Here is a 25,067-nt window from a genome sequence, read left to right as displayed (position 1 = left end):
GAAATGATGAAGTGAAAACTACTTGATTACCTGTCAGGGATTGTCAAGAAGATTCCTACTTTAAGCGAGAAGTTAGACTAGGCACCCTGTAAAGATTGCTTTCTTTTCCTTGAGTCGGAAAACAGCATTTCTTAATTTTGCTTTTAAATATCCAATACAGCCCACGTGGCACTATTGGTAAAGAACTTGCCTGCCAATGCAGGAGATGTTTGATCCCTGGGTTGGGAATCAAACCCGACCCTGGAGGAGGGCATGGCAGCCCACTCCAGTATGCTTGCCTGGAGAATCCCATGGACAGAGGTGCCTGGCAGGCTACAGTCCATGGGGTCACAAAGAGTCTGACATGACTAAAGCAACGTAGCATGTATGCACAGCTAATTTAATGCCTATCTGATTTTCCTTATAACCGATTTTTGTTAGCAGTTAAACCTGTCTTTCCTACTGTGACCTAATCTACATCTTTTTAAATGTTTTCTCCAAATAGGGCACCGTAAAACAAGCTTATACAAATGCTCCAATGGTAGACAATGAACTGTTACGACTGAGTCTTCGATTATTTAAGCGAAAGACCATGTGCCAAGCCCCAGGACCTGAAAAGACTGAAGATAATAAACTTTCACAGTCCAGTATCCAACAGGAACTGTGTGTGTCTTAAGACTGAAGTCCAGGTACATTTTTGGTACTATTTCCCTTCAGCAATGCGTATTCTTTTTCAGAGTTCTGTGGTTTGACAAGCATTATTAGTGACGAAGACAGAAAAGACTTAACAGCCATGCTAAACTAGTGATGAACTTTTGATAAAGTTTAAAGACACTAGTTTGGCGAGCTTAAGATTTTACATAAATTTTCACACCGTCCAAAATAATGTGAAAGCATCTAGATTGAGTTGTTTATTCTGTACCTTTTGGTAAAACTGAAGCTTTTGAAAATAGTCGTCCTTACGCTTCTAGCCTACACAGATTTTTTATGAAATGGAGCCAGAGCCACTGACTGACTTATGTACTGGATCATCCTGACAGAAACTGTGATTTTTCTCCAGAAACTGTGTTCACTGAATGCACACACGCCATGCACCACTGTGATGCACAGGACACAGAGGGGTGCTGCTGTGTGTACGCCGGCCTCCCGCAGGAGCAAGCCACAATCCTGTTTTCTCTAATTCTAAGCAAAACTACTTAATGCCTCTTCAGTTTTTTAAAATATATGTGCATTGTTACAATGTATATTGGATATATTTCGATTCTCAATCGTTTTGTTATCAGAGATTGTCAACTATTTTTATTTTTAATAAATGTACCTTCCCTTTCCTTGTTCTAGATTTACTTTGTTCATTAATCTTATTCCTGTTGTTCAAAAATGTTATCAACATTACATGTTTTGTACTTCAGATATTTTACTGCTCGAGTTATTGGACAGCTGTAAATAATGTGATAAGAGTTGAGGATGTACTTTAAGTATAGCTCAGTAATACTTGAAACAAACCATACTTTTCAGAACTGTAACCTTTGATTATATTAACCCGCCTCTAACCTATAATATATAAAACAATTTAATTTTTATAAGTTACAGTATATCTGTTTTATTTTGTATGTACATATTTAACTCATGAAGTGGACTCTTAGAAGTATTTGAAATGGACTCCAAACTGCAGAATTTGTGGGCAGACAACAAAAATAATGAAGGAAACCAATCAAAATTGTAATTTGCCAATTGCCTTTCACAGGTTTTTGTTAAAACTGTAATTCTACATTACCTGTCTCAGTAGTTTTGTACCTTTTCTCTATGGGTAATATACTGTAACAGGTTGAAAGTTTATATTCAGGAACATTCATTGTAGTCATTGTGCACTTAATTTTTATAAAATACTTACCCAGCAAAGGAAGTAGTCATATTTCCAAATGACCTGCAAAGCAAAAACCAAAAAGGTAAGCAAAAAGATTCTTCAGGTGTCTGTTTCTTCTTACCAATTGGTAAATCTTTTGAATAAGGGAAAAATGTAAAATTCTTTAATGACCTGGAGAATGAATACCCTTTAGAAAATTACCTTCTGTTTTAGTGGATAATAGTGTTCTCTGTAGCATAAAGATTTAAAGTCCTAGATTCTCTGAGTTCAAAGAAATGTGGAGTATAACAAAAGTTATGGTTATCCTGTTCTGTCCAGTGGCTTTTAGGAGTATTTCACAAGTTATTTCTTTACAGAATGAAAACTATATAGGTAGATTTGCCATTTAGTCAAATCTGTTGCCTTTTTAGTTTGAATATCTTGTTATGTTGTAAAAGAAAAATTTAAAACTCTTTTTTTGCTTAGTCACAGTACTCAGAGCTTTATGCTCCCAGTGGGAATGTAGTGTTATGTCTCATAATATTTTTAAATTTAAACATTCTGTGTATTGCTAGTCATATACTCATAAAGTTTTTCTAAAGCGAACTTTTGTTGGATTTTTCCATAAAATTTCTTGGACCAGTATTCGTGGAAACATCTTTTGATCTATAAACTATTTGTTAGTAAAGTCTTCTGTCTCGTAGCTGATGAAGTTTGTCCACTTGCCACATCTGGACTCTAGCTGCTTGCAATAAGAAGTTGTCCAGCTAGAGAAGAGGCAAGACTATGTCTGCAGTCCACAGTAAATAAAATGAGAGTTAACAGATAACTTACATTCTGTTGGTTTCTTTTGGGAGGGGCAGATGTCCTATTTTGTAGTCTTGTACTAACTTTTTCATAAAAAATTCTCACCATACTCAAGTAGTACCTTAATATGTTAAAATCTGACCTGTCACTTCTCTCTATTCTGATCAGTAACTGCAGGTTATCTTTCCCATCCTTCCCCATGACCACTTGTGACTTATCTCTATTAGTCTGAGAATTTGTGGCATCAGCAGAACATCCCCTGTTATTCAAAACAGTATCTATAGTGTCAGTGATGCTTTCAGTTCCTTATTTTAAAAGGATATGGGTTCCAGCTCAAGATAGGAACAGTTTCCTCTGAAAAAAGAAAAACAAAACAAAATTAGCCGAGAGCATCCTACAAGGGAAAACCCACTTCTAAGCTGGTAGGAAAGGCTGAGACAAAATCTCACCGTCAACTCCACTCTCAGTGTGGAGACCCACGCTCAGGAGGGAAGTTGCACCCCTGCATTCCCCCTGAGGAGTAAAGAGTTTGAACTCCACATCTTGCATCGCAACTTCTAAGACCTGCCCTGGAGAGACAAGGCCCCTAAACAACAACATAAAGAGACCCATGCTGAGACACCTTGTAATTAAGGTTCAGGTTAAAGACCAAGAGAGTATCTTTATCGGCAGCAAGAAAAAAACCACTTGATACTTAATAAAGGAAGCCCTATACGACTATCAGCAGACTTCATCAACAGGAACTTTACATGCCAGAAGGAAGTGCTATGAGATATTCAAAGTGCTAAAAAGAAAAAAGCTTCCAACCAAGAATTCTCTGCCTGGCAAAGTTAATGGAGAGATTAAGACTTTCCTAGACAGGAAACGCTATTGTGATTAATTACCACTGGTCTCGGCCTTACAAGAAATGTTAAAGGGACTTTAAGCTGAAATGAAAGTATACTAATTATTAGCAAGAAAAGCAAAGTATAAATCTCTGGTAAAGATAAATATATAGTAAAATTCAGAAAAAGCTAATGTAACAGTAATGAGTTAAGTCCTTATAAGGCTAGTGTGCAGGTTAAAAGACAAAATTAGTAAAAATAACTTCTGCCATAATGATTTGTTAATGTTTGTTAATAAAAAGGTACAAATTTTAACATTTATAAATAAATTTTAAAATAAAATGGTGGGGATTACAATGTAGAATTACAATTAAGTATGAACTCAAGCTGTCATCAACTTAAAATAGACTGTAATAAATAAGTTGTTTTATGTAAGCATCATGGTACCACAAAGCAAAAACCTATAAAAGATACACAAAAGATAGAAAAATCTAAGCATACCACTACAGAAAATCAAATCACAAAGAAAGCAAGAAGAAAAAAAGGAATTACAAAGTAGCCAGAAAACAACAAAATGATAATAAGTACATACTCACCAATAATTATATGTAATGAGACTACATTCTCAAAAGACATCAAGTGGCTGAATGGATTAAAAACCAAGACCTAGCTATATTCTGCCTACAGGAGATTCACTTCAAGTCTATGGACACACACAGACTGAAAACGAAGGAATAGCAGAAGATATTCCATGCAAATGGAAACCAAAAGAGAGCTGGAGCAGCTATACTTACATCAAACAAAATAGACTTTTAAGACAAAAACTGTAGTAAGACGCAAAGAAGGTCATTGTATAATGATAAAGAGGTCAATCTGACAAGAGGATATAATGTTTTATAATATTTACATACCTGATATAGGAGCACCTAAATAAAGCAAATATTAATAAACCTACAAAGAAATTGACAATAGTAGTAGGTGACTTTAATATTCTATTTTCATCATGGATAGATCATCCAGATAAAAATTAATGAGGCAATATTTGCCTTAAAAGGACATGTTGTACCAAGTGGACTTAGAAACATAATACAGACTATTCCACTCAAAATAACATTCTTCTTAAGCACACATGGAATATTTCCATGATAGATCATATGTTAGGCCACAAAACATATTAATAAGTTTAAGAACAAAACAGTATCAGTCATTTTTTCTGAGCACAATAGTATGACTAGAAGTCAATTACAAGAAAACTGGAAAATTCACAAGTATTTGGAGGCTACTTCAGTTGGTCAAAGAAGAAATCAAGAGAGAAATTTTAGAAGTTTGGAGACAGAGTGGTTCAGAGACATGCCAAAGATACGTCAGTTGGCTCATCAGAAGCTCAGGGCACAGGACAGGAAACTTCAGGTTATGGCTTCTGAAAAAAGTTATGGCTTCTAGGTCAGATTTTCCTCCTGACATTAATGTACGTTAGATATATCTGTTAGCTGGGTAGATAGTGGGTAGATAGCAAACTATCTACCTACCTATCTACTTCTCCAATTAAGAGAATGGAATGGGAAAAAATTATTTACAATGTGACCAACAATGGCTTAATTTCTAAAATAAACAAATAGCTCATATAGCTCAACAAAAAACCCCAAACAACCCAACCCAAAAATGGACAGAAGCTCTGAATAGACATTTCTCCAAAGAAGACATACAGATGACCCAAGAGGCATGTAAAAAGACGTTCAACATTGCTAATTAATAGAGAAATGCAAATCACAACTATAATGAGATACATTTAAAAGTCTACCAACAATATATGCTGGAGAGGGTGTGAAGAAAAGAGAACTCTCCTACCTGTTGGTGGGCATGTAAATTGGTGCAACTGTACGGAAAACAGTATGGAAGTTTCTCAGAAAACTAAAAATAGAATTACAATATGATCCAGCAATCCCACGCCTAGGCATACATCCTTGGAAAAACTAATTCAAAAAGATACATGTGCCCCTATATTCATAGCAGCACTATTGACAATAGCCAAGGTACAGAAACAAGCTAGATGTCCACTGACAGATGAATGGATAAAGATGTCCATGTATGCAATGGAATACTACTCAGTCATAAAAAGAATGAAAGAGTGCCATTTGCAGCAACATGGATGAATCCAGAAATTATATACTAAGTGAAGTCATGAAGAGAAAGATACTGAATGGTACCACTTATATGTGGAATCTAAAATAGGACACGAATCTATCAATAAAACAAATAGAATCACAGACATAGAGAATAGACTTGTGGTTGCCAAGGGTGAAGGGGTTGGAGGAAGGATGGAGTGGGAGTTTGGGGTGAGCAGATGTAAGCTTTACATATAAAAGGATAAAAAAAGATCCAACTATATCACAGAGAACTATATATTCCATGTCCTATGATAAACCATAATGGAAAAGAATATTTTTTAAAGTATATATAGCTGAATCACTTTAATTATCTAAGTCAACTATACTTTGATTTTAAAATAATTATGGGAACTCCCTGAACATGGACTGGACTTGACTCAAAACAAATGGAGAAACATGAATGGTAAAGGTGAGTGACTCAGCCTAGGTCATAAAAGACACTATAGTTTCTTATTTGCTCTCTTGGATCACTTTCTTTGAGGAAGCCAGCTGCCATGTCATGAGAACATTTCAAACCATTTTGCGGAGAAGTCCATGTGGAGAAACCAAGGCTTTGTGTCAATAGCCAGTTGAGTGCACCATCTTGGAAACAGATCCTCCAGCCCCAGTCAAGCCTTCAAGCCTTCTTTCTAGTTCCTTGGCTTAGTTTAATGCTGATTTCACTGGATTTGTTCCTCATCAGAAGAGAAAAGATATGTCATTTAAATCACAGTTTTTACATTTGTAAAATGTAAAATAAATATAAGCTATATCTCAATATAAGCTCAATATATACCTCAATATAAGCTATATCTAGAGCTAGCTGGGATTTGAAGATTACTGGAATATATTTTGCAGATCCTTCAAGCCGTATCCTTTAATCATTCCAGATAAATCTGTCAGCAGAATTCTTCTGTAGGTACATCTATATCCAAGAAAACTTTGGACCAGATAACAAAGGTCTGTTCAAATTAAATGAGATAAGCATGTAAAATTGCTGTGTAAATTGTAATCTACTCTTCAAATACAAGATACCTGTAGCTATCCTTTTCATCTAACCAGTTCTTTGTAATGTTAATGGACTGAATTTCATCCCTCTGTCAAGTTGATATGTTGAAATCCCAACCCCTAATACCACTGAACAAATACATCAGAAAGTAACATATTTGGAGATGTGGTCTTTAAAGAGGTGATTAAGTTATAATGAAACAGGATGGGACCCTAATCCAATATGACAGTTGTTGCCCTTATAAGAAAAGGAAGAGACACCAGGAGTAGTGTGTATGCCCGAAGGAGGCAGCAAGAGAGAGAACCATCTGCACACCAAGGAGAGAGGAAATCTCCCTGCCGGCACCTTGGTCTTGGATTTGCAGCCTCTACAACTGTGAGAAAATAAATTTTTGTTTTACAGCCAGTCTGTGATGTCATGTTATGGCAGCCCTAGCAAATGGATACAGAGGGTCACTTCACTTATCCATCCTGTACATCCTCACAGACACAGTCCAAGTATAGGTTCACAGCATTACTGTTAAAATAATATTTTTATTAAGCATTGCAAATTGCATCCAATAACCATTAAGTATATCACCCAACAATCTACTAATTAATCAAGCCCAACAACAGGTCATTCTTGCAAAACCAATAAGTTAGGGCAAAACACCCTACAGTTTATACAAGACACCTCCTAGCACTTGCAGGCAGGAAGTGGGGACTTCCACCTTATTTAGTGCATGATAATAAGCATCAGAGGGCATCCCTAATAGCCCAGCGGTAAAGAATCCGCCTGCAATGCAGGAGACACAGGAGATGAGGGTTCGATCTCTGGGTCAGGAAGATCCCCTAGAGGAGAAAATAGCAACCCACTCCAGTCTTCTTGCTTGGGAAATCCCATGGACAGGGAAGCCTGGTGGGTTACAGTCCATGGGGTTGCAAAGAGTCAAATGTGACTAAGTACACATGTGTGCACACACACACAGGAAGCGTCAGGAGAACTATACGAAAAGGAATATGAATGATGGTTCTGATTTTAAAGCCCGTTATGTTTGGAAACTAAGCAAAAACATCTAAATGACACAGAAACATCCATTAATACTAAATCCTAGGTCTCATTTCTTGATTTGGACCATACTGCTTAATATTCAGACACCCTACCTTAGCCCCATCTTCCGCATCGATTCTCCACCCTGCCATCAGAATAAGTTACTCTAAAATACAGATGTGATCGACTTGTTTTTCTAGCTGGGGCCTTGCCACTGTCAAGTAATAAGCGAGTCACTTAATCTCTCTTGAGTGTCACTTTCTCAGTCTATAAAGTAAGGCAGTTGGGTTGTAGGCTGTTTTAAGTTTCCAGGACTTTCTCTGTCACTCCTCCACTTAGAAACCTGTGAACACTTCCTGTTTTCCATAGAACAAAATCCAAATACACAGTTGGTCTGTGAAGGCCCTTCACAAGCTCCCCAGTCCACCTTCTGGCTGCATCTCCCTCCCATCACGATTTTTCTTTCACACCCAGTGGGCCTCCGGTGACTCCGTGTGCTTGCTCAGCCTCTGTGAGACTGGGCATCGTGGATACTGTATCTTACCCACCTTTGTGTGTCTGATGTAGGACACTGACAGGGTTCAGAACAAGCCACCCCCAGAGATGCCCCCTTGGTGTACGAACTATTTTAAGCTGAAGGAATTTGAGAAAAACAGCAGAAGCAGGAAGATCTCTGACCTTCTCACACTCCCTTTCCCTTGAAACAGGTCACAGAGGTGCCCTCCCCATCTCCAAGATGGTGAGATATGGAGAAGCATCTATGCAAGCAGGTCTTGCAAAGTTTTCACCAGTTTCTCACATTTAGGTCCTAGTCCCTTTGTCCTGTTGTATTTCTCCACAACTTTCCACTCTTCCTCAAACCTAGCAGAAAAACTCAAATATACCTGCTGCTTCAAGTCATTTTCTTATGTAAGTGCCTGTGTTGCATAAATTTATATTAAATAAATCTGAATGCTTTTCTCCTGTTAATCTATCTGTTTAATTTTCAGACCCAGCTAGGGATCCTAAGAGGGTTGAGGGAAACTTTTTCTCGCCTACAGCACAGTGCCAGACATGTAAATACTTTATTAATAAGTGTTGGATGTTTGCCACTTCCTCCTTGAATACACCTGCCTGCTCATCAGTCCAGTGCCTCCTTTATTATTAAACTGGTGTTTATCCTTTAGATACAGTTAAATGCCACTTTGGTGACTTTTTTCTTTTCCTGTCTCCAGTCAAATATTCTCTCCTCTCTGCACTTTTTGTCTGTCACAGCACATCTCTTCTGTACGTTATCAAAGTCCCTGGTATGTCACTCCTGTAGTTACATTCTAGTTGGTGGGATACATGCCCAGATTGTTTTCCAAGTTAGGAACAGCTTGTATTCAAAGACCATTTTTAACTGTACCTTTTAGTCCCCATTCCCATCTCATTCTAGTGGTTTTTTTTTTTTTTTTTTTTTTTACTTGAACACAGTGTTAATTTAACAAGAAGGCCATTAGACTGGGGAGGCTGTAGTGCCTTAGCAGCTTATGTAAGCCAATTGAAACCTCAGCCCAAAATGCTTCAAGGTTCAGAAATCAAAATCTAAGGATGTACCATATGCTATCACTTACACGTGGAATCTAAAATATGACACAAACGAACTTATCGACGAAACAGACAGACTCAACAGACAGAAAAGACTTGTGGGTGCCAGCGGGGAGGGGCTGTGGGAGAAGGATGGATTAGAAGTTTGGGGTTAGCAGAGGCAAACTGATACATAGGATGGAGAAAAACAAGGTCCTATTGTATAGCACAGGGAACCATAGTCAATATCCTGTGATAAACCATAATGGAAAAGAATGTGAAAGCAATGTATCTGTGTGTAACTAAGGATTCCCAGGTGGCCAAGATGGTAAAAAATCTGCTTGCCAATGCAGGAAACTCGGTTCGATCCCTGGGTCGGGAAGCTCCCCTGGAGGAGGAAGTGGTAACCCATTCTAGTATTCTTGCCTGGAGAATCTCATGGACAGAGAAGCCTGGTGGGCTGCAGTCTGGGGTTGCAGTCGGACATGACTGAGTGACTGAACACAGACACACACAAACGAATAACTGTTGTCACAGCTACGCAGCAGAAATTAACACATTGTAAATCAATAATATTTCAATAAAAATTTTATAAAACATTAAAAAAAAAAAAACCAAAAACTTAAGGATAACCAATCACCAACAGCCAATGAAGGTTTCCCAAATAAGGCAGCTGCTTAAGCTATAGTCCATCAAATAATTTCCTTGCTTTGCTTCACACTCTTCTCTATAAAAGTCACATCACAGCTTCCCTTGGAGAAGGGGCTCCTAATCACTTCCGGTTTGGTGCTGCCCATTTGAAACTCTTTAGAATTTTTTAAAACTGGGCTTCCCTGGTGGCTCAGATGGTAAAGAATCTGCCTGCAATGCAGGAGATCCCTGCTGCTGCTGCTAAGTCACTTCAGTCGTGTCCGACTCTGTGCGACCCCATAGCCGGCAGCCCACCAGGCTCCTCTGTCCCTGGGATTCTCCAGGCAAGAACACTGGAGCTCTGGGTCGGGAAGAATTCCCTGGAGAAGGGAATGGCCGCCCACTGCAGTATTCTAGCCTGGAGAATTCCTTGGACAGAGGAGCCTGGCGGACTACAGTCCATGGGGTCGCACAGAGCTGAACGCTGACTGACTAACACTTCTACGGCTTCAGCTGAATTACAATGCTGTTAATTACTGCTGTACCGTGAAGTGACTCAGTTATACATATATACCTTCTTTTTATATTCTTTTCACAGCATTTATCACAGGATATTGACAATAGTACCCTGTGCTATATAAAAGGACCTTGTTGTTTATCCATCCTATGTATAATAGTTTGCATCTGCCAGTCCCAAATTTCCTACTCATCCCTCCAGCCCCTCGGCAGCCATTAGTCTATTCTCTATGTCCCTGATTCTGTTTCTGAAACTCTTTTAAGATTATTAGCATGCTTTAGTTTATCCTTTAACAGTAGTGAACACAAGTGTTTACTGAATCCAGTCATGGGAGGAGCTAAAACTTTTCTACTCTCTCATACAATTTGTGGACAATTTTTTCCTTTGGATTTATTCCTCTAAGTAAGGATAGGAGTTTTGTGATAGAACCATTATAAAACGGTCAGATTTTAGCTGAGTTCACTTAAAATTGCCATCCTTTTAGTGTAGCTTTTTTTTTTCCATATTAACATGCAAATATAGGTCATGGAGATTTCTTAGGCCTCATTAAATTGTACTCTGTAGGTCCCAGACTTTAGTTCTCTGTATTATTTTTTCCACATCAGTTTCATCTGTAAGTGATGGGGGGGAGGACAAAATGATTAAAATAACAATTATATTTTAAATGAAAACTAGAATAGAGGTTTTACATTGGTGGCAGCAATCTTGTCTCGATTATGATCTTCATTCTTGCTCTGTCTCAGGCCCCCCATGGATAAATGCCAATTCTTTCCATCTGCATTGCTGTCTCATGCGAAGTATTTATAAATTCATTACAACTGTTCCAAACTATCAAGGGCAATTAAACACAGCAATAAACTTTGTCAATACTGTTACTATGGTTAACCAGCTGCCTAGAACATTCACCACCATGAATTAAGCTTCAGGAAGTTCACTAGCAAACCTGATAACAACCACTGGTGAGGTGCCTTGAAGAGATGATTGCTTAATTAATCTTTGAATTGTGCTAATGAAAATGTTAAATAGGTTCATCCTTGAATTGGATGGTTCAGAGAGAATGTGAATTCCCTAAAGGGCAAATGTGGACAGGTTTCCTATTAAAGTCAGCCAGCCAACCAAGAAGCTCTTTTAGTCATTTTGAAGTTAAAAGGGCTAGTAGATAATTTCATAATAAGTCGATGACATTTCTAGTGGCTACATATGAGATACTATTACCATCTTGCCTGAAGATCTTTTTTCCTTTGGAAAAGAATCTCATATTACAATTCTTAAATAGATACTGGCTTTTATTTTCCATCAGACTCCACAGGATACGGCATAAATTAAACTTGGGGCACTTATCTTTAACAAGCAGACTTGGCAGGGATGAGAAATAGCACATGCCAGTGATGTCACCGTTCAATTAGGTTCGGGGAAAATTCTATCCAAAACTTTATATAATTAAACCAGAGGAAGCTGCTGTTGGATAGGTGTTTGTTTAATTGAGAGAGGCCTGTTTACTGGGCATTGGCCTCTCACATGGGGCCCATGTGGGCAGGAGTGGCCTCATGCATGCATCAGGGCTTGTACCCACACCCGTGCACACTGGTAACTGATGTTGCCTGGGCTTTCCTTCCCGTTCAGAACATGAACTAAACCAATTCTTCATGGAAACATGAAAGGCCCTGCCCCCAGGGGGGGGTGTGCGCAGGGAAGGAGACTTTAGCAGCACAGGTAAGGTAGGGGTGCCTATTTTTGAAGCGGCTGATAATTAATTGCTGGCTATTAACTCCTTTCTGCCGTTTCCCCCACCCACACTCCAAAAACCATCTGTGTGGAAATTTCTTTCCTCTTTGTGTGGGAAGAGAAAATTCCTCTGTTGATGATACAGAGGATGGGTAGGAGGTACTTCCTTGATCTTGAACATGTTTTGTATGCACAAGTTGAGAGTTGCTTCAATTATGAAAATGTTTTTTCCTGCTGTTGGTACATAATGTAGAGTAAGCCTTTTTGGTATTTTAACTGTGAAGAGCTTAAATACTGGGAATTGAAATGAACCTGCTGAGCGTAAGTAATAACGGCCTTTAATGACTAACAGTGAGTTCATAAAATATAAGTTTAAATAAGAACACTCTAAGTACGTACATACTTTAAGCTGTAGATAACTTAAGCTGGTTTAAAACTTCTTCAGTTGGAAACAGTTTTTAAAACATTGAAAATGGGGAATTAAAAACATTATATTGAATCAAAAAGACTTCAACCTAATCTTAATCACAAGCAGGCTGAAATTATATTTTTATTTGAATTAAAATCCCCAATGCCAGAGGCTTTCTGGATAACACTGAAATGTAACATTACTGTTTCACAGCTCAGATAGTATTATCCTCATGCTGGTATACTTGGTTCTAGAAGCACATCCTTTCTAGTACTTACCATTATGATTTATTCAAATAGATCAGAGAAGTGAAAGTTAACTACTGGAGTCAGCTCTTTTTCTTTCTGAAATTTCTATCATTATAGACATTTTATATAATTCTTGGTATTCAGTTGACGTTAAACCAAGTTTTGTTCTGTGGGTCCCAGAAATGGCTTCCTGCAAAGAACCACCATTCCCCACAAACTTAAATAGACTCGTGGATGACCCGCTTGTTTATCCATGACAAGGCTAGACCTAGATCCTCCAAATTCCCACTCTCTGTCTCATAAGTGATTAGCTGAACTGTTGGTCCCCATGGCCAATTAGCACTACACATCCACTAATTTAACCTAACCAAACTCCACTCAGGCTTTCTCTCCCATCCCCAGAAACCTCTGGATCTTGACCTTCATCTTGAAGAATAGGGAACCATCCCTCCTTACACACCCTCCTGAGAATCGCCTACCTTGCCTACTGCAGAGACGAACACTCCTTGATCAATGCTCCGGTCGCACCACCCGTTCATCCCCAGTGCTCACTCTTGTTCTCTCCAGCCCTGTTGCTTGTCCCATCAAAGAAAAGCCCTCTTCTGGGCCTTCCCTGGTGGTTTTGTGGCTAAGACTCCATGCTCCCAATGCAGGGGGGCCCTGAGTTGGATCCTTGGTCAAGAAACTAGATCCCACATGCAAGTGGTAATGCAAAAAAAAAAAAAAAAAAGGCGGTAACCTTACATCTGAGGGGTTTTAAAATATAATCAAATACTCATGCATTTACACATCTGATCTGACTAAATCCAATGGAGTTATTCCTGTTGATACACAGTTAGACCCATCTGGACAAAGGGAACCTTTTGCAAAATGGCTACTAAACTTTTTTGACATGACTCCATTCTTTTTTTAAGTTTCCCTATTTTCTAGTATAAGATGTTTCCCGATTATTTTGTACATTTCTTGTCATTTTTGGAGAATCAGCCATTTCTTCAAATATCCGTCTTTCTTTTAATGAGGGTGGTATTTAAAAACCAAGATCTTGCCTCTAGGCACTTTCAGTGGAGAGATCTAGGAAATACATATACTTCTTTGGAAAGATGAAATACATTTTATGAGTTTACACTTACAACTGATGCTTACAATTCAATTCACAACTACAAAGTTTCCACTTAATCTTTTCTATCTTACATCGTTTTTCTTTCATATTAAAAATTCTGCTTTCTCCCACTCCAGCCGCTTTTATTCAGTATAGTATTGAAAGTCCTAGCAAGAACAATTAGGAAAGAAAAAGAAATAAAAGGCATCCAAATTGGAATGGAAAAAGTAAAACTGTCTCTATTTGCAGATGACATGATAGTATATATAGAAAACACTAAAGATGCTGCCAAAAAAAGCTGTTAGACCTAATAAACACATTCAATAACGTTGCAGGATACAAAATCAAGGCACAAAAGTCAGTTGCATTTATATATAATAACAACAACCTATCAGATACAGATTTTTTTTTAATCCCATTTATAAGTTCATGAAAAATAATAAGGAATTCCTTGGCAGTCCAGTGGTTAAGACTCCATGCTTCCACTACAGGGAACACAGAATCAATCCCTGGCTGGGGAACTAAGATCCTGCAAGTTGCATAGTGTGTCCAAAAAAAAAAAAAGAGAGAGTAAAATACCTACAAATAAGTTTAACTGAGGTGCTCGCTTCGGCAGCACATATACTAAACTTGGAACGATACAGAGAAGATTAGCATGGCCCCTGTGCAAGGATGACATGCAAATTCGTGAAGTGTTCCATATTTTTCAACTAATAAAAATAAATGGAAAAACCAAAAAAATCCAAATAAATAAATAAATAAAGTGAAGTAAAAAAAAAAAGTTTAACTGAGGAGGTGAAAGAACTATGCACTGACTGAAGACTGAAGATAGGAATGAAATTGAAGACACAAATGGAAAGATATTCCATGCTCAAGGATTGGAAAAATTAATATTGTTAAAATGTCCATTCTAAAGTGATCTATAGAGTAAATGCAATTCCTCTCAAAATACCAACGGCATTTTCCACAGAAATAGAACAAACTGCCAAAGTTTGTATGGAATCACAAAGACCATAAAAAAATCAAAGCAATCTTGAGAATGAAGAACAAAGCTATAGGCATCACACCTCCTGATTTCAAACTATATTATAAAACTATAGTAATCAAAACACTTATGGTATCAGCATAAAAACAGACACATAGATCTATGGAAGAGAAAAAAGAGCTCAAAAATAAACCCATGCATACACAGTCAATTAATTTATAAGAAATAAGTCAAGATTATAACAGTGGGGAAAGGATAGTGGATTAAAAGACTTAAATGTGAAACTTGAAACCATAAAACTCAGAAAAAGAAACCCAGTGGCTAAGCTTCTTGATGTGAGTCCTGGCAACCATCTTTTGGGTTTGACATCAAAAACAAAGGCAACAAAAGCAAAAACAAACAAGTGAATCTACATCAAACACAAAGGCTCTGCACAGCAAAGGAAACCATCAATAAAATGAAAATGCAACTCATCAACTGGGAGAAAATATTTGTGAATCATATATCTGATAAGGGGTTAATATAAAAAATATAAACTATATAAATCAATAGTAAAAAAACAAAAACAACCCTAAATAATCAGATTAAAAACGGGCAGAGGATTTGAATAGACATTTTTTCCAAAGAAGATATGCAAATTGCCAACAGATACATGAAAAGATGCTCAACATCATTATTCACCCAGGAAAATGCAAATCGAAATCATAATGAGATATCATGTCACACACGTTAGAATGGCTATTATCAGAAAAACCAGAAATAACAAGTGTTGGCTAGAGTTTAGAGAAAAGGAAACCCTTTTTCACTGTTGGTGGGAAGGTGAGCTGGTGCAGCCGCTACAGAAAATAGTATGGAGTTTCCTCAAAATACTAAGTATCAATATCATATGATCCAGCAATTTCACTTCTGGGTATTTATCTGAAGGAATCGAAATCACTATCTTGAAAAGATACCTGTACTCCCAAGTTCATTCCAGCATTATTTATAAGAGCCAAGACATGGAAACAACCAAAGTGTCCATCAATGGATAAATGGTCCAAGAAAGTGTAGTATATGTAACACAACTGGGACATTAAAAAGGAATCCCTATTATTTGCAAAAACATGGATGAACATTAAGGGCCTTATGCTAAATGAATATTTAGCATCAAAGGCAAATACTATATATCTCACTTATGTGTGAAATCTTCAGAAACTCATTAAAGCAGACAAACAAAAAACTCAGATACAGAGAACAGATTGCTGGTTGCCAGAGGCAGGGAGTAGGTAGGGGTGGGCAAGATGAGAGAAAGTGGTTCAAAGGCACAGACTTTCAGTAATAAGATAAATAAGCCCCAAGGATACAGCATGGGGACCACAGTTAACAATACTGTAGTGTATATTTGAAAGTTGCTAGAGAGAGTAGATCTTTAAAATTCTCACTACACACAAAATTGTAACTGTGTGGTGATCAATGTTAACTAAACTTACTGTAGTAGTAATTTCACTATATATATATATATATATATATATATATATATATATATATATAAATCATTATGTTGGACAGCTGAAACTAATACAATGTTATTTGCCTGTTGTGCTCACTCAGTTGTGTCTGAGTCTACAATCCTATGATCTGTGGCCCTTCTCCAGGGTAACTTCCTGACCCAAGAATAGAACCCGAGTCTCCTGCATTGCAGGCAGATTCTTTACCAGCTGAGCTACCAGGGAAGCCCGACACACACTACTACATGATTACTAAAATAGGTTTGCATTTTTTTCAGTTTTCATCCTTTTATTTTTAACCTATCTGAATCTTTGTTTTAAAAGCAATTTTTAAATACAGCCTAATTTTAAAATTTTGCTTTGTTAGTCAGTCTGAAAAGTGAAAGTGGCTCAGTTATGTCTGACTCTTTGCGGCCCATTGACTATACAGTCCATGGAATTCTCCAGGTCAGACTACTGGAGTGGGTAGCCTTTCCCTTCTCTAGGGGATCTTCCCAAGCCAGGGATCGAACACAGATCTCCCGCATTACAGGTGGATTCTTTATCAGCTGAGCCACAAGGGAAGCCCAAGAATACTGGAGTGGGTAGACTATCCCTTCTCCAGTGGATCTTCCCAACCCAGGAATCAAACCAGGGTCTCCTGCATTGCAGGCGGATTCTTAACCAACTGAGCTATCAGGGAAGCCCATCTGAAGGCCTTTTTTATTTTTATTGGTAAATCAAGCTCATTAAATTTTGACTGATATATTTTGCCTCATGTTCTTTAGTTATGTACACTCCTGTCTTATTCTGTGTTTAGGAAGGTTTGTATTTTTGTCCTTTAAATGAATGCTTCCTTTTCATACCTTTATTCCACTTTTTTGGATACCATCAGTCTTTTCTTTTTTTGGCAGTACTGGGTTTTCATTGCTACACGCAGACTTTCTCTAGTTGCAGCGAGTGGACCCACTCTCTAGTTGCATTGCACAGGCTTCTAGTTAAAGTGGCCTCTCTTGTTGCGGAGCATGGGCTCTGGGGTGCACAGGCTCAGCAGTTGTGGTGCATGGGCCCAGTCGCTCTGTGGCAAGTTGAATCTTCCTGGACTAGGGATCGAACCCATGTCTCCTGCAGTGGCAGGCAAAGTCCTAACCACTGGACCACCAGGGAAGTCCATATTCTTTGCTTTGAGCAATCTTGACAGTAGCAAGTAACCTTTTTCCCTATCATTCAGCACTTAATTTGAATATTATGTTTACTCACAATAAATATTATAAAGTCATCAATTAGCTTTTCTACTTTCCATATGCTCTCCATCTTATATATTGATGGTTGGGCTGCACATACAGTGTCAGCTCCTAGTTCTTCGTACACCGTCTCTCATATTTCTATCCTTCAGTGTTAGTTCTATGCATTAACATTTCCCATCAGTCCTTATGCCCATGTCTCAACTCATGGTTGGTTCAAGCTTGTTCTCAAAAAGATTCCTCACGGGAATGATATTTCCTAGATTCTAATATATTCATAACAACATGTCTGTGGACATTCTGCTTGAAGGCTAGTTTGTCTCAGAGTTTACAGTCCTTGGCTTACATTTTCTTTCCTTGGCTGTTTTAAATTGGCTACCCCTTACCTTCTGGTGTAAAACATTGTAGTTCAAAAGTCTGACATTAGTGTTAAATTTTGTCCCTTAAAAGTGACTTGATTGCCAGTCTCTGGTCAGTATGTAATTTTGAAAATGACACTCTGTCTCTGCAAGCTTGGGAGATGGGTTAAACCCTCCCTCCTCTGAATTACAGCTGCTATGACCTCCGCTGAGTTATTTAACCTTTTTATGCCTCAGCTGCAAAGTGGGGATGGCAGTAAGATGATTCTGAGGACTCTTTGTAAAGGAGCCCAGTCTTTCCAGGAAGCCTGCTGTGCCGACAGGTTCCCTCTGAAGAGGACTTCTCTTTCTGTCGAGTTTCAAACTTAAGACCGAAGTTTTTGGCGCCACCGACAAATGATAGTCAATAGTGACTCATATTTCAGTAACTTTATAAAATGCTTTTGTGACTGGAAGCAACTTAAAGAGAAATTAGCTTAATATTGGAGAAAAATGGTGTATCTCCCTTTCTGTTATAGTCCTTGTTTTTTAATAGGATTTTTTTTTTTTTTGGCATTGCTGCTTTCAACTCTTGCCCTTCTCCACGTTCTGGAAAGACTCAATTAGTGCAGTCCCTTGAGTTCTTTAAATAATACTGATCAAATGATCAATATTTAACCAGCTTTATCAGTTCTTTAGGGCAGACCCATTAACTAATGAAAATATCCTGTTAGCATGAAGGGTGGCCTAACAGTCACAAGAAATTTGTTTGCTAGATTCTATCTCTCACGCACAATTTCTTACCAGTTATCTAAATTTCCAATCAACAAAGCACTCTGCTGGATGTTCCCTAAGGATGCATTTCTATTATTCAGAACAAGAATAATCTCAAAATGTGTTTCTGATGAGCAAGGTTTATTTTGCAATGGGCCGACACACACAGTGAGAAGGATCTGGGAACTCATGGCATCACTGATAGCTTGACATCGCTTCAGAGCTTCTGCATCTAACGGTCTGATGAACAGTTTTAACCTTGGAGGTCTAAGCTGGAAAAGGGGAAAGTTCCTAACCTTGGATGGATGAAGCAGCCCCTCCCTGACTCCATTTTTCTTGCTCACTTTATATGACCTTTTAAGAGTTCTCACTGGGGAACTTCCCTGGTGGTCCAGTGGGAAAAGAATCTGCCTTGCCGTGCAGGGGAGGTGGGTTCAGTCCCTGGTTGCGGAACTAAGACCCCACATGCCGAGGAGCAACTAAGCCCTTGAGTCACAGCTAGAGGGTCCATGCACCACAACGAAATGTGCATGATACAACTAAGACCCGGTGCATCCAAATGGATAAATATTAAAAGATTAAATTAAAAAGTTCTCACTGGAACTAATCTTTCAAACAAGCAGGGCACTGACTGGGCCCAGGGGTTGCACACATACTCTGCCAATTGCCTTTTTCATGCGGGAATAAATAAACCCACACTTCCCTATCCGCTTGTGAGCACAGAATACATGGGACACTCCTGGTTTTGGTGAATGGAACCTCTGCCTCCCATTTAATTATTAAAGGAGCGCCACTGGGTTTACTGCCCCTTCTTCAAACACTGCTGACCTGTGTTTTACATCTTGCAAGCGGGCTTCCCTGGTGGCTCAGTGGTAAAGAATCTGCCTGCCAATGCAGGAGAGGCAGGTTCAATCCCTGGGTGGGTAAGATCCCCTGGAGGAGGAGGGCATGGCAACCCACTCCAGTATTCTTGCCTGGAGAATCCCATGGATAGAGGAGCCTGGAGGGCTACAGTCCATGGGGTCACAAAGAGTTGAATATGACAGAGTGACTCACACTTTCCTTCACCTCCAGAAAGGCCAGCATATGTGATTCTGGCATTTTCCCTTACCTCCAGCTCTTGTCTGACTCTTCATGGAATTCTTTATCCTCGATTCTCATGCTGAGGGACTGCCTGCTCTTTGTGACACTGCTGAACACAGTCAGTGTCAGCAGAACAAAGTCCTGCTCCTGCTGGTGCAGTCGTGGGCTGGTGGGTCGGGTCTGCCACACGGGGACAGCCAGCCTCCTCCACCTGGCAATGACCAGCCCTTTCCCCGACACCACCTCCCTGACCAGGAGAGCTGGTCTCTCGTGGTGGTGGTGGTGTTTTAATTTTAAATTTATTTTTAATAGAAGGATCATCGCTTTATAGAATTGTGTTGGTTTCTGCCAAACGTCAGCATGAATTAGCCATAGCTATGGCTATGTACCCTCCCCTCTCAAACCTCCCTCCCTATCCCACCCCTCTAGGTTGTTATGGAGACCTGGTTTGAGTTCCCCAAGTAATACAGCAAACTCCTGTTGGCTGCCTATGTTACATCTGTCATCGTGGTTTCATCCCTGTGTGAGATACACCAGGGGAAGCCCTCTGTGCCCGACTTCTGCCTTTTTCCCAGCGGAGAAATGAGAGAAGAGAACGAAGCGGGAGGGGCTTCTGTGGGGAACTGGGGAGAGAAGAAACTGAAGAGATGGGATAGGAGGTGAGGAGGAGAGAGTAACAAGGAGTCACAGGGAGGCCGACGGGAGGGGGGAGACCCCACGTGGCGTGAGCGCGGAACGAGCTGAGACCGCGTGGTCTCCGGGCAGCGGCGCGCCCCGGCTGGTTAAGTCAGCAGAGCTGTTTAATTCCATTTTAGGGTAAAAAAACAAGCCAAGATTCTAATTCACTGTATTAAACTGTATTACGGAGAAGGAAATGGCAACCCACTCCAGTATTCTTGCCTGGAGAATCCTGTGGACAGGGGAGCCTGGTGGGCTGCTGCCCGTAGGGTTGCACAGAGTCGGATACAACTGAAGCAGCTTAGCATGCATGCATGCATTGGAGAAGGAAATGGCAACCCACTCCAGTGTTCTTGCCTGGAGAATCCCAGGGATGGAGAAGCCTGGTGGGCTGCCGTCTATGGGGTCACACAGAGTCGGACATGACTGAAGCGACTTAGCAGCAGCAGCAGCAAACTCTATTGAGGAAGGGGCTCTGGAATCCAGACTCCTCATCTATGGCAGTGTCAGGAGAGGCCCTTTAACCCAAGACTGCCACAGCTTCTCAAAAGCCTCCGCAGGCACCTGCTGGGGTAGAACAACAAAGAAGCCAGCCTCTCTTTATGTCTGGAGGTGGAGACAGTGAGCTACCTTATGTGACCCTCATGAATAAGCCTGAAGAATGCAATGGTACTTCTGAGTTCTTCAGGCTTCACTGTCGTTTTTAGTAAAAGTGGAGGCTGTCCTTCCCTGGCATGCAGACCTTTGGGGTGGGGCTGACTATGAAGTTGCAAAACAAATAAACAAACAAATCCAGGGGCCTCCTGAGACTCCAGGGACAGTCCCCAACCTCCTCCTTCTGATGCTTGAAGTTAGGAGCCCCTGTCGGTATAAACCACTGTGGCCCTGACCATGCTCTGTGGAGCAGCTGCCTGAGTTGGGGGTGGGGGAGGGGGCACCACTGATGTTGTACAACCTGGAATACTAGTGAGAACAGGGCCCAGGACCCCCAGGGGGACTTGCTGTCATCAGCACACAACCAGCCTTCCTTTCACCCATGCCCCCTTTTCCATTTCCACGATGAGAACGTTAATGTCCTTTCTGGGACTTGGATGATATCCCCTCCTATCTTCTCAGGAAACTTCCACGGCTCAGCAGTCCCCTTCTCCTTAAACCTCCAACACCCCTGCACCTTCCCCGCACCCTCAAGGTCAGCTGATGAGCATATCTTGGTCCATTACGGCTGTCGTAACAAATTCCCATAGACTGGGTGGTTTAAACAACAGAACCTTGTCATCTCACAGCTCAGGGGGCTGGGGAGCCCCAGATCAGGGCACAGTGGATCCAGGGTCTGTGCTGAGCATCCACTCCCTGGTTTGCAGATGGCTGTCTCCTCCTTTTGCCCTCACACAGTGGGAAGAATGGGAGAGGGAGGATGAGAGGGCACACAGGCAGGCTCTCACACCTCTTCTTATAAGGCCACTAATCCCACTCATGGGCGCCCCATCTTCCTAACCTAATCATTTGCCTCAATACCATGCCCTAGAGCCTTAGGTTTCAACATATGCATTTGCAGAGGACACACACACTCAGGCCATAACAGCTTGCCTCCCATTTTATCAAGAAGACAGGAGTAAAAAACACAAGAATGTCCATAGCTCTCCCACAGACTGTCATCTCTATTTGCCTAGATTTAAACAGTAGCTTCCTTGTCTTTCCATCACCCAACAACACTCACGACCCACTAGAATAATTATTTCCACACAATTCTGAAGTTCTCTCCTGCCTGAAACTCTCCTTGGTTCTGTGCAGCCATCAGGATAAGCTTACTCTTTGACACCGCGTCCTAGGGCCTCATGCTCTGCCCCTTCAGGGTCTTGCACACAGGTTTTCCTCCTGGCCTTTCCTCTGCTCAACCTTCAGATGCTAATGTGGCCCCTTTCACAGCTTTGTGTGTGGTTTCCCACATGATTCTCTGCCTGACATCACTTCTTCCCCCTTTACTCTGTGTGTGTGCTCAGTCATGTCTGACTCTTTGCGACTCCATAGACTGTAGCCCTCCAAAAATGGAATTTTTGAGGCAAGAATACTGGAGTGGGTTTCCTGACTCAGGGGTTGAACTCATGTCTCTTGCATCTATGCACTGGCAGATGGATTCTTTACCACTGCGCCATGTGGGAAGCCCTTTTACTCTAAATAATGATTATTTTTCAAAATGCATCACATCCAAGAAATCTCCTGGGATCACCATCTCTGACAAGTTTTTTTAGATGGCAACTTCCTGTGCTGTTGGAGCGTCTGTGACATTTTGGGCATTATTTGACCCAAATGCGTGAGGATGAGCAATGAAGCATGGAGGGCCCATGAGCTGGGTAAAGATACATGTGTGATCAGCTAGAGGAGGGGTCTTGGTAGCAAGTAAGCAGCTCGCAACAGCTGCTGCACCACCCCTTGGGTGAGTGTACAGATGAAGAGGATAAGAATGGTGTTCCTGGGGAGTTTGAAGGCAGTGGACACCATAACCCAGGCTTTGAAAGATTCCTGAGAGCCAAAGGCACAGTGAGCATGAACCACTGTCTCATGCACAGTGAGGGAAGTGCTCTTGAGCCAACATCCCAAAGGGAAGCTGGATATACAGCTCCCACAAGAAGACATTCCTTGGCTGGTAGGAGCCAGTCTCCAGTGCTTTATTTTCCAAAGGACCTGAGGGACCTTCTGGGGAAGACCTTTGATTTAGAAATAATTTAAGTTTCAAAAGAAATTGCCAAAAAAAAAAAAGCATCAAGAGTTCCTATGCACCCTTCTCCAAGCTTCTTTTCAGTGATAACATTTTATACAACCACAGTCCATTTCCACAACTAGGAAATTGCCGTTGGTACAATACTATTAATTAAACGGGAGGTCTCAGATGGCTACAGGCACATGAAAAGATGCTCAACATCAGTAATTATTAGAAACATGCAAATCAAAACTACAATGAGGTATCACCTCACACCAGTCAGAATGCCCATCATTAAAAAGGTCTACAAATAAACACTAGAGAGGGTGTGGAGAAAAGGGAACCCTCCTACACGGTTGGTGGGAATATAAATTGGTACAGCCACTATGAGAAACAGTAAAGAGATTCCTCAAAAAACTAAATATAGAGTTGCCATATGATCCAGCAATCCCACGCCTGGGTATATATCCAGACAAACTATAATTCAACAAGATACATGTGCTCCTGTGTTTATAGCAGCACTATTCACAATAGCCGAGACACAGAAACAAACTAAAGGCCCATTTACAGGTAAGTGGATAAGGAATACATGTATATGTATCGGTACAATGGAGTACAACTCATGTAAAAAAAGGATGAAACAATGCCATTTGCAACAGCATGGATGGGCCTAGAGATTACCACAGTACTAAGTGAAGTCAGTCAGAAAGACAAATACCGTGCGATATCACTTATATGTGGAAACATAAAATATGACATAAAATCCATGAAACAGACTCAGGGACCTGGAGAACAAACTTGTGGTTGCCAAGGCGGAGGGAGGGTGGAGAAGGGATGAACTGGGACTCTGGGATTAGCAGATGCAAACTGTCATATATAGAAAGGATAAACTAGATCCCACTGTATGGCACAGGGGACTCCGTTCAATATTCTGTGGGAAATTTTAATGAAAAAGAACATGAAGGAGAACATATACGTACATATAACTGAATCCCTTCGCTGTGCAGCAGATTAATGCAACACCTTAAATCAACTACACTTCAAGAAAACAATTAAAAAAAAAAAGAAACTGTTTCAAGACTTTCAGACAAGGGCAGAGGAGAGGAAGGAGAGGGTGAGATGAATGGAGAGAGCAGCATGGAAGCATATACACCACCATATGCAAGACAGACAGCCAATGGGAATTTGCTCTATGACTCGGGGAACCCAAACCGGGGCTCCGAAACAACCTAGAGGGGTGGGAAAGGGTGGGAGGTGGGATGGACGTTCAAGAGGGAGGGGACATATGTATACCTGTGGCTGATTCATGTTGATGTATGGTAGAAATCAAACCATTATAGTAAAGCAGTCATCCATCAATTAAAAATAAATATGATTTAAACAAAGAAACTTTGATTTGGTTTTACCAGCTTTAATATGCACACATGTGTGTATATGCACAAGCGCGTGGTGCTGCGGAATGACAGCCCATGTATAGATTTGAATGGCCCGTTACGACATGGAACCGTGATGAGATGCTTCTGCAACGTCAGTGTCTCCAATGTCAGTCCTGAAACCGATCCTGACAAACCAGGAAGACCAGGTCCCGAGTCTGCTGTGCCTCCCTCTTGGCCAGCAAGGAACTTGAGACAGCATCTGGCGGTGGAGAAGGAAGGACTATGTTCAACAAATACCAGGAAACACTGGCCTACCTGTCAAGGTGGCTGTAAAACAGGGGTGCAAATGCCCAAAGCAAAGCCACAATTTGGAGAGTCTGGTGACTGCTGTACAGTAGAGAAAACGTCTCATCACCACTGGTGAAGGCAGGTAAGTTGACCCCAGACCATCTGGTGAGGTCATCTCACCAGCAGTCTCTGCAGCTGGAGGTCACAAGGGTTGCCAAGGAGCTGCTGGCGGTCACCACTACCCCTTGGGAGGAGCTCTCAGGACACTTGGGATGACCTACCAGCATTTGTGTCCCTTCCATCCATCATGCCCCCCAGGGAGT

The 25,067-nt window shown here is 40.6% G+C and overlaps 1 protein-coding gene and 1 non-coding gene across 7 annotated transcripts in view; both read left to right on the top strand.

Moving 5' to 3' along the window:
• The window catches only part of ZC3H13 (zinc finger CCCH-type containing 13), a 98,362-nt gene extending 95,711 nt beyond the window's left edge, over nt 1-2,651 (top strand). For all 6 annotated transcript variants that reach the window (XM_061133479.1, XM_061133482.1, XM_061133481.1 and 3 more), the window contains one exon: nt 485-2,651. In XM_061133479.1, coding sequence (XP_060989462.1) covers nt 485-655 — 171 coding nt within the window. In that variant the 3' untranslated portion in view covers nt 656-2,651. The remainder of the gene's footprint in view (nt 1-484) is intronic.
• An 11,763-nt stretch (nt 2,652-14,414) lies between these two features.
• On the top strand, nt 14,415-14,521 carry LOC133049785 (U6 spliceosomal RNA). Its single transcript, XR_009691465.1, has one exon. It is a non-coding gene; the product is annotated as a U6 spliceosomal RNA (small nuclear RNA).
• Nucleotides 14,522-25,067: the final 10,546 nt, after the last annotated feature.

Source organism: Dama dama, chromosome 30, assembly GCF_033118175.1.
Source record: "Dama dama isolate Ldn47 chromosome 30, ASM3311817v1, whole genome shotgun sequence".
Lineage (NCBI taxonomy): Eukaryota > Metazoa > Chordata > Mammalia > Artiodactyla > Cervidae > Dama > Dama dama.
Note: the sequence above shows the minus strand (reverse complement) of the source record. Positions and strands in the feature narration are given on the sequence as shown.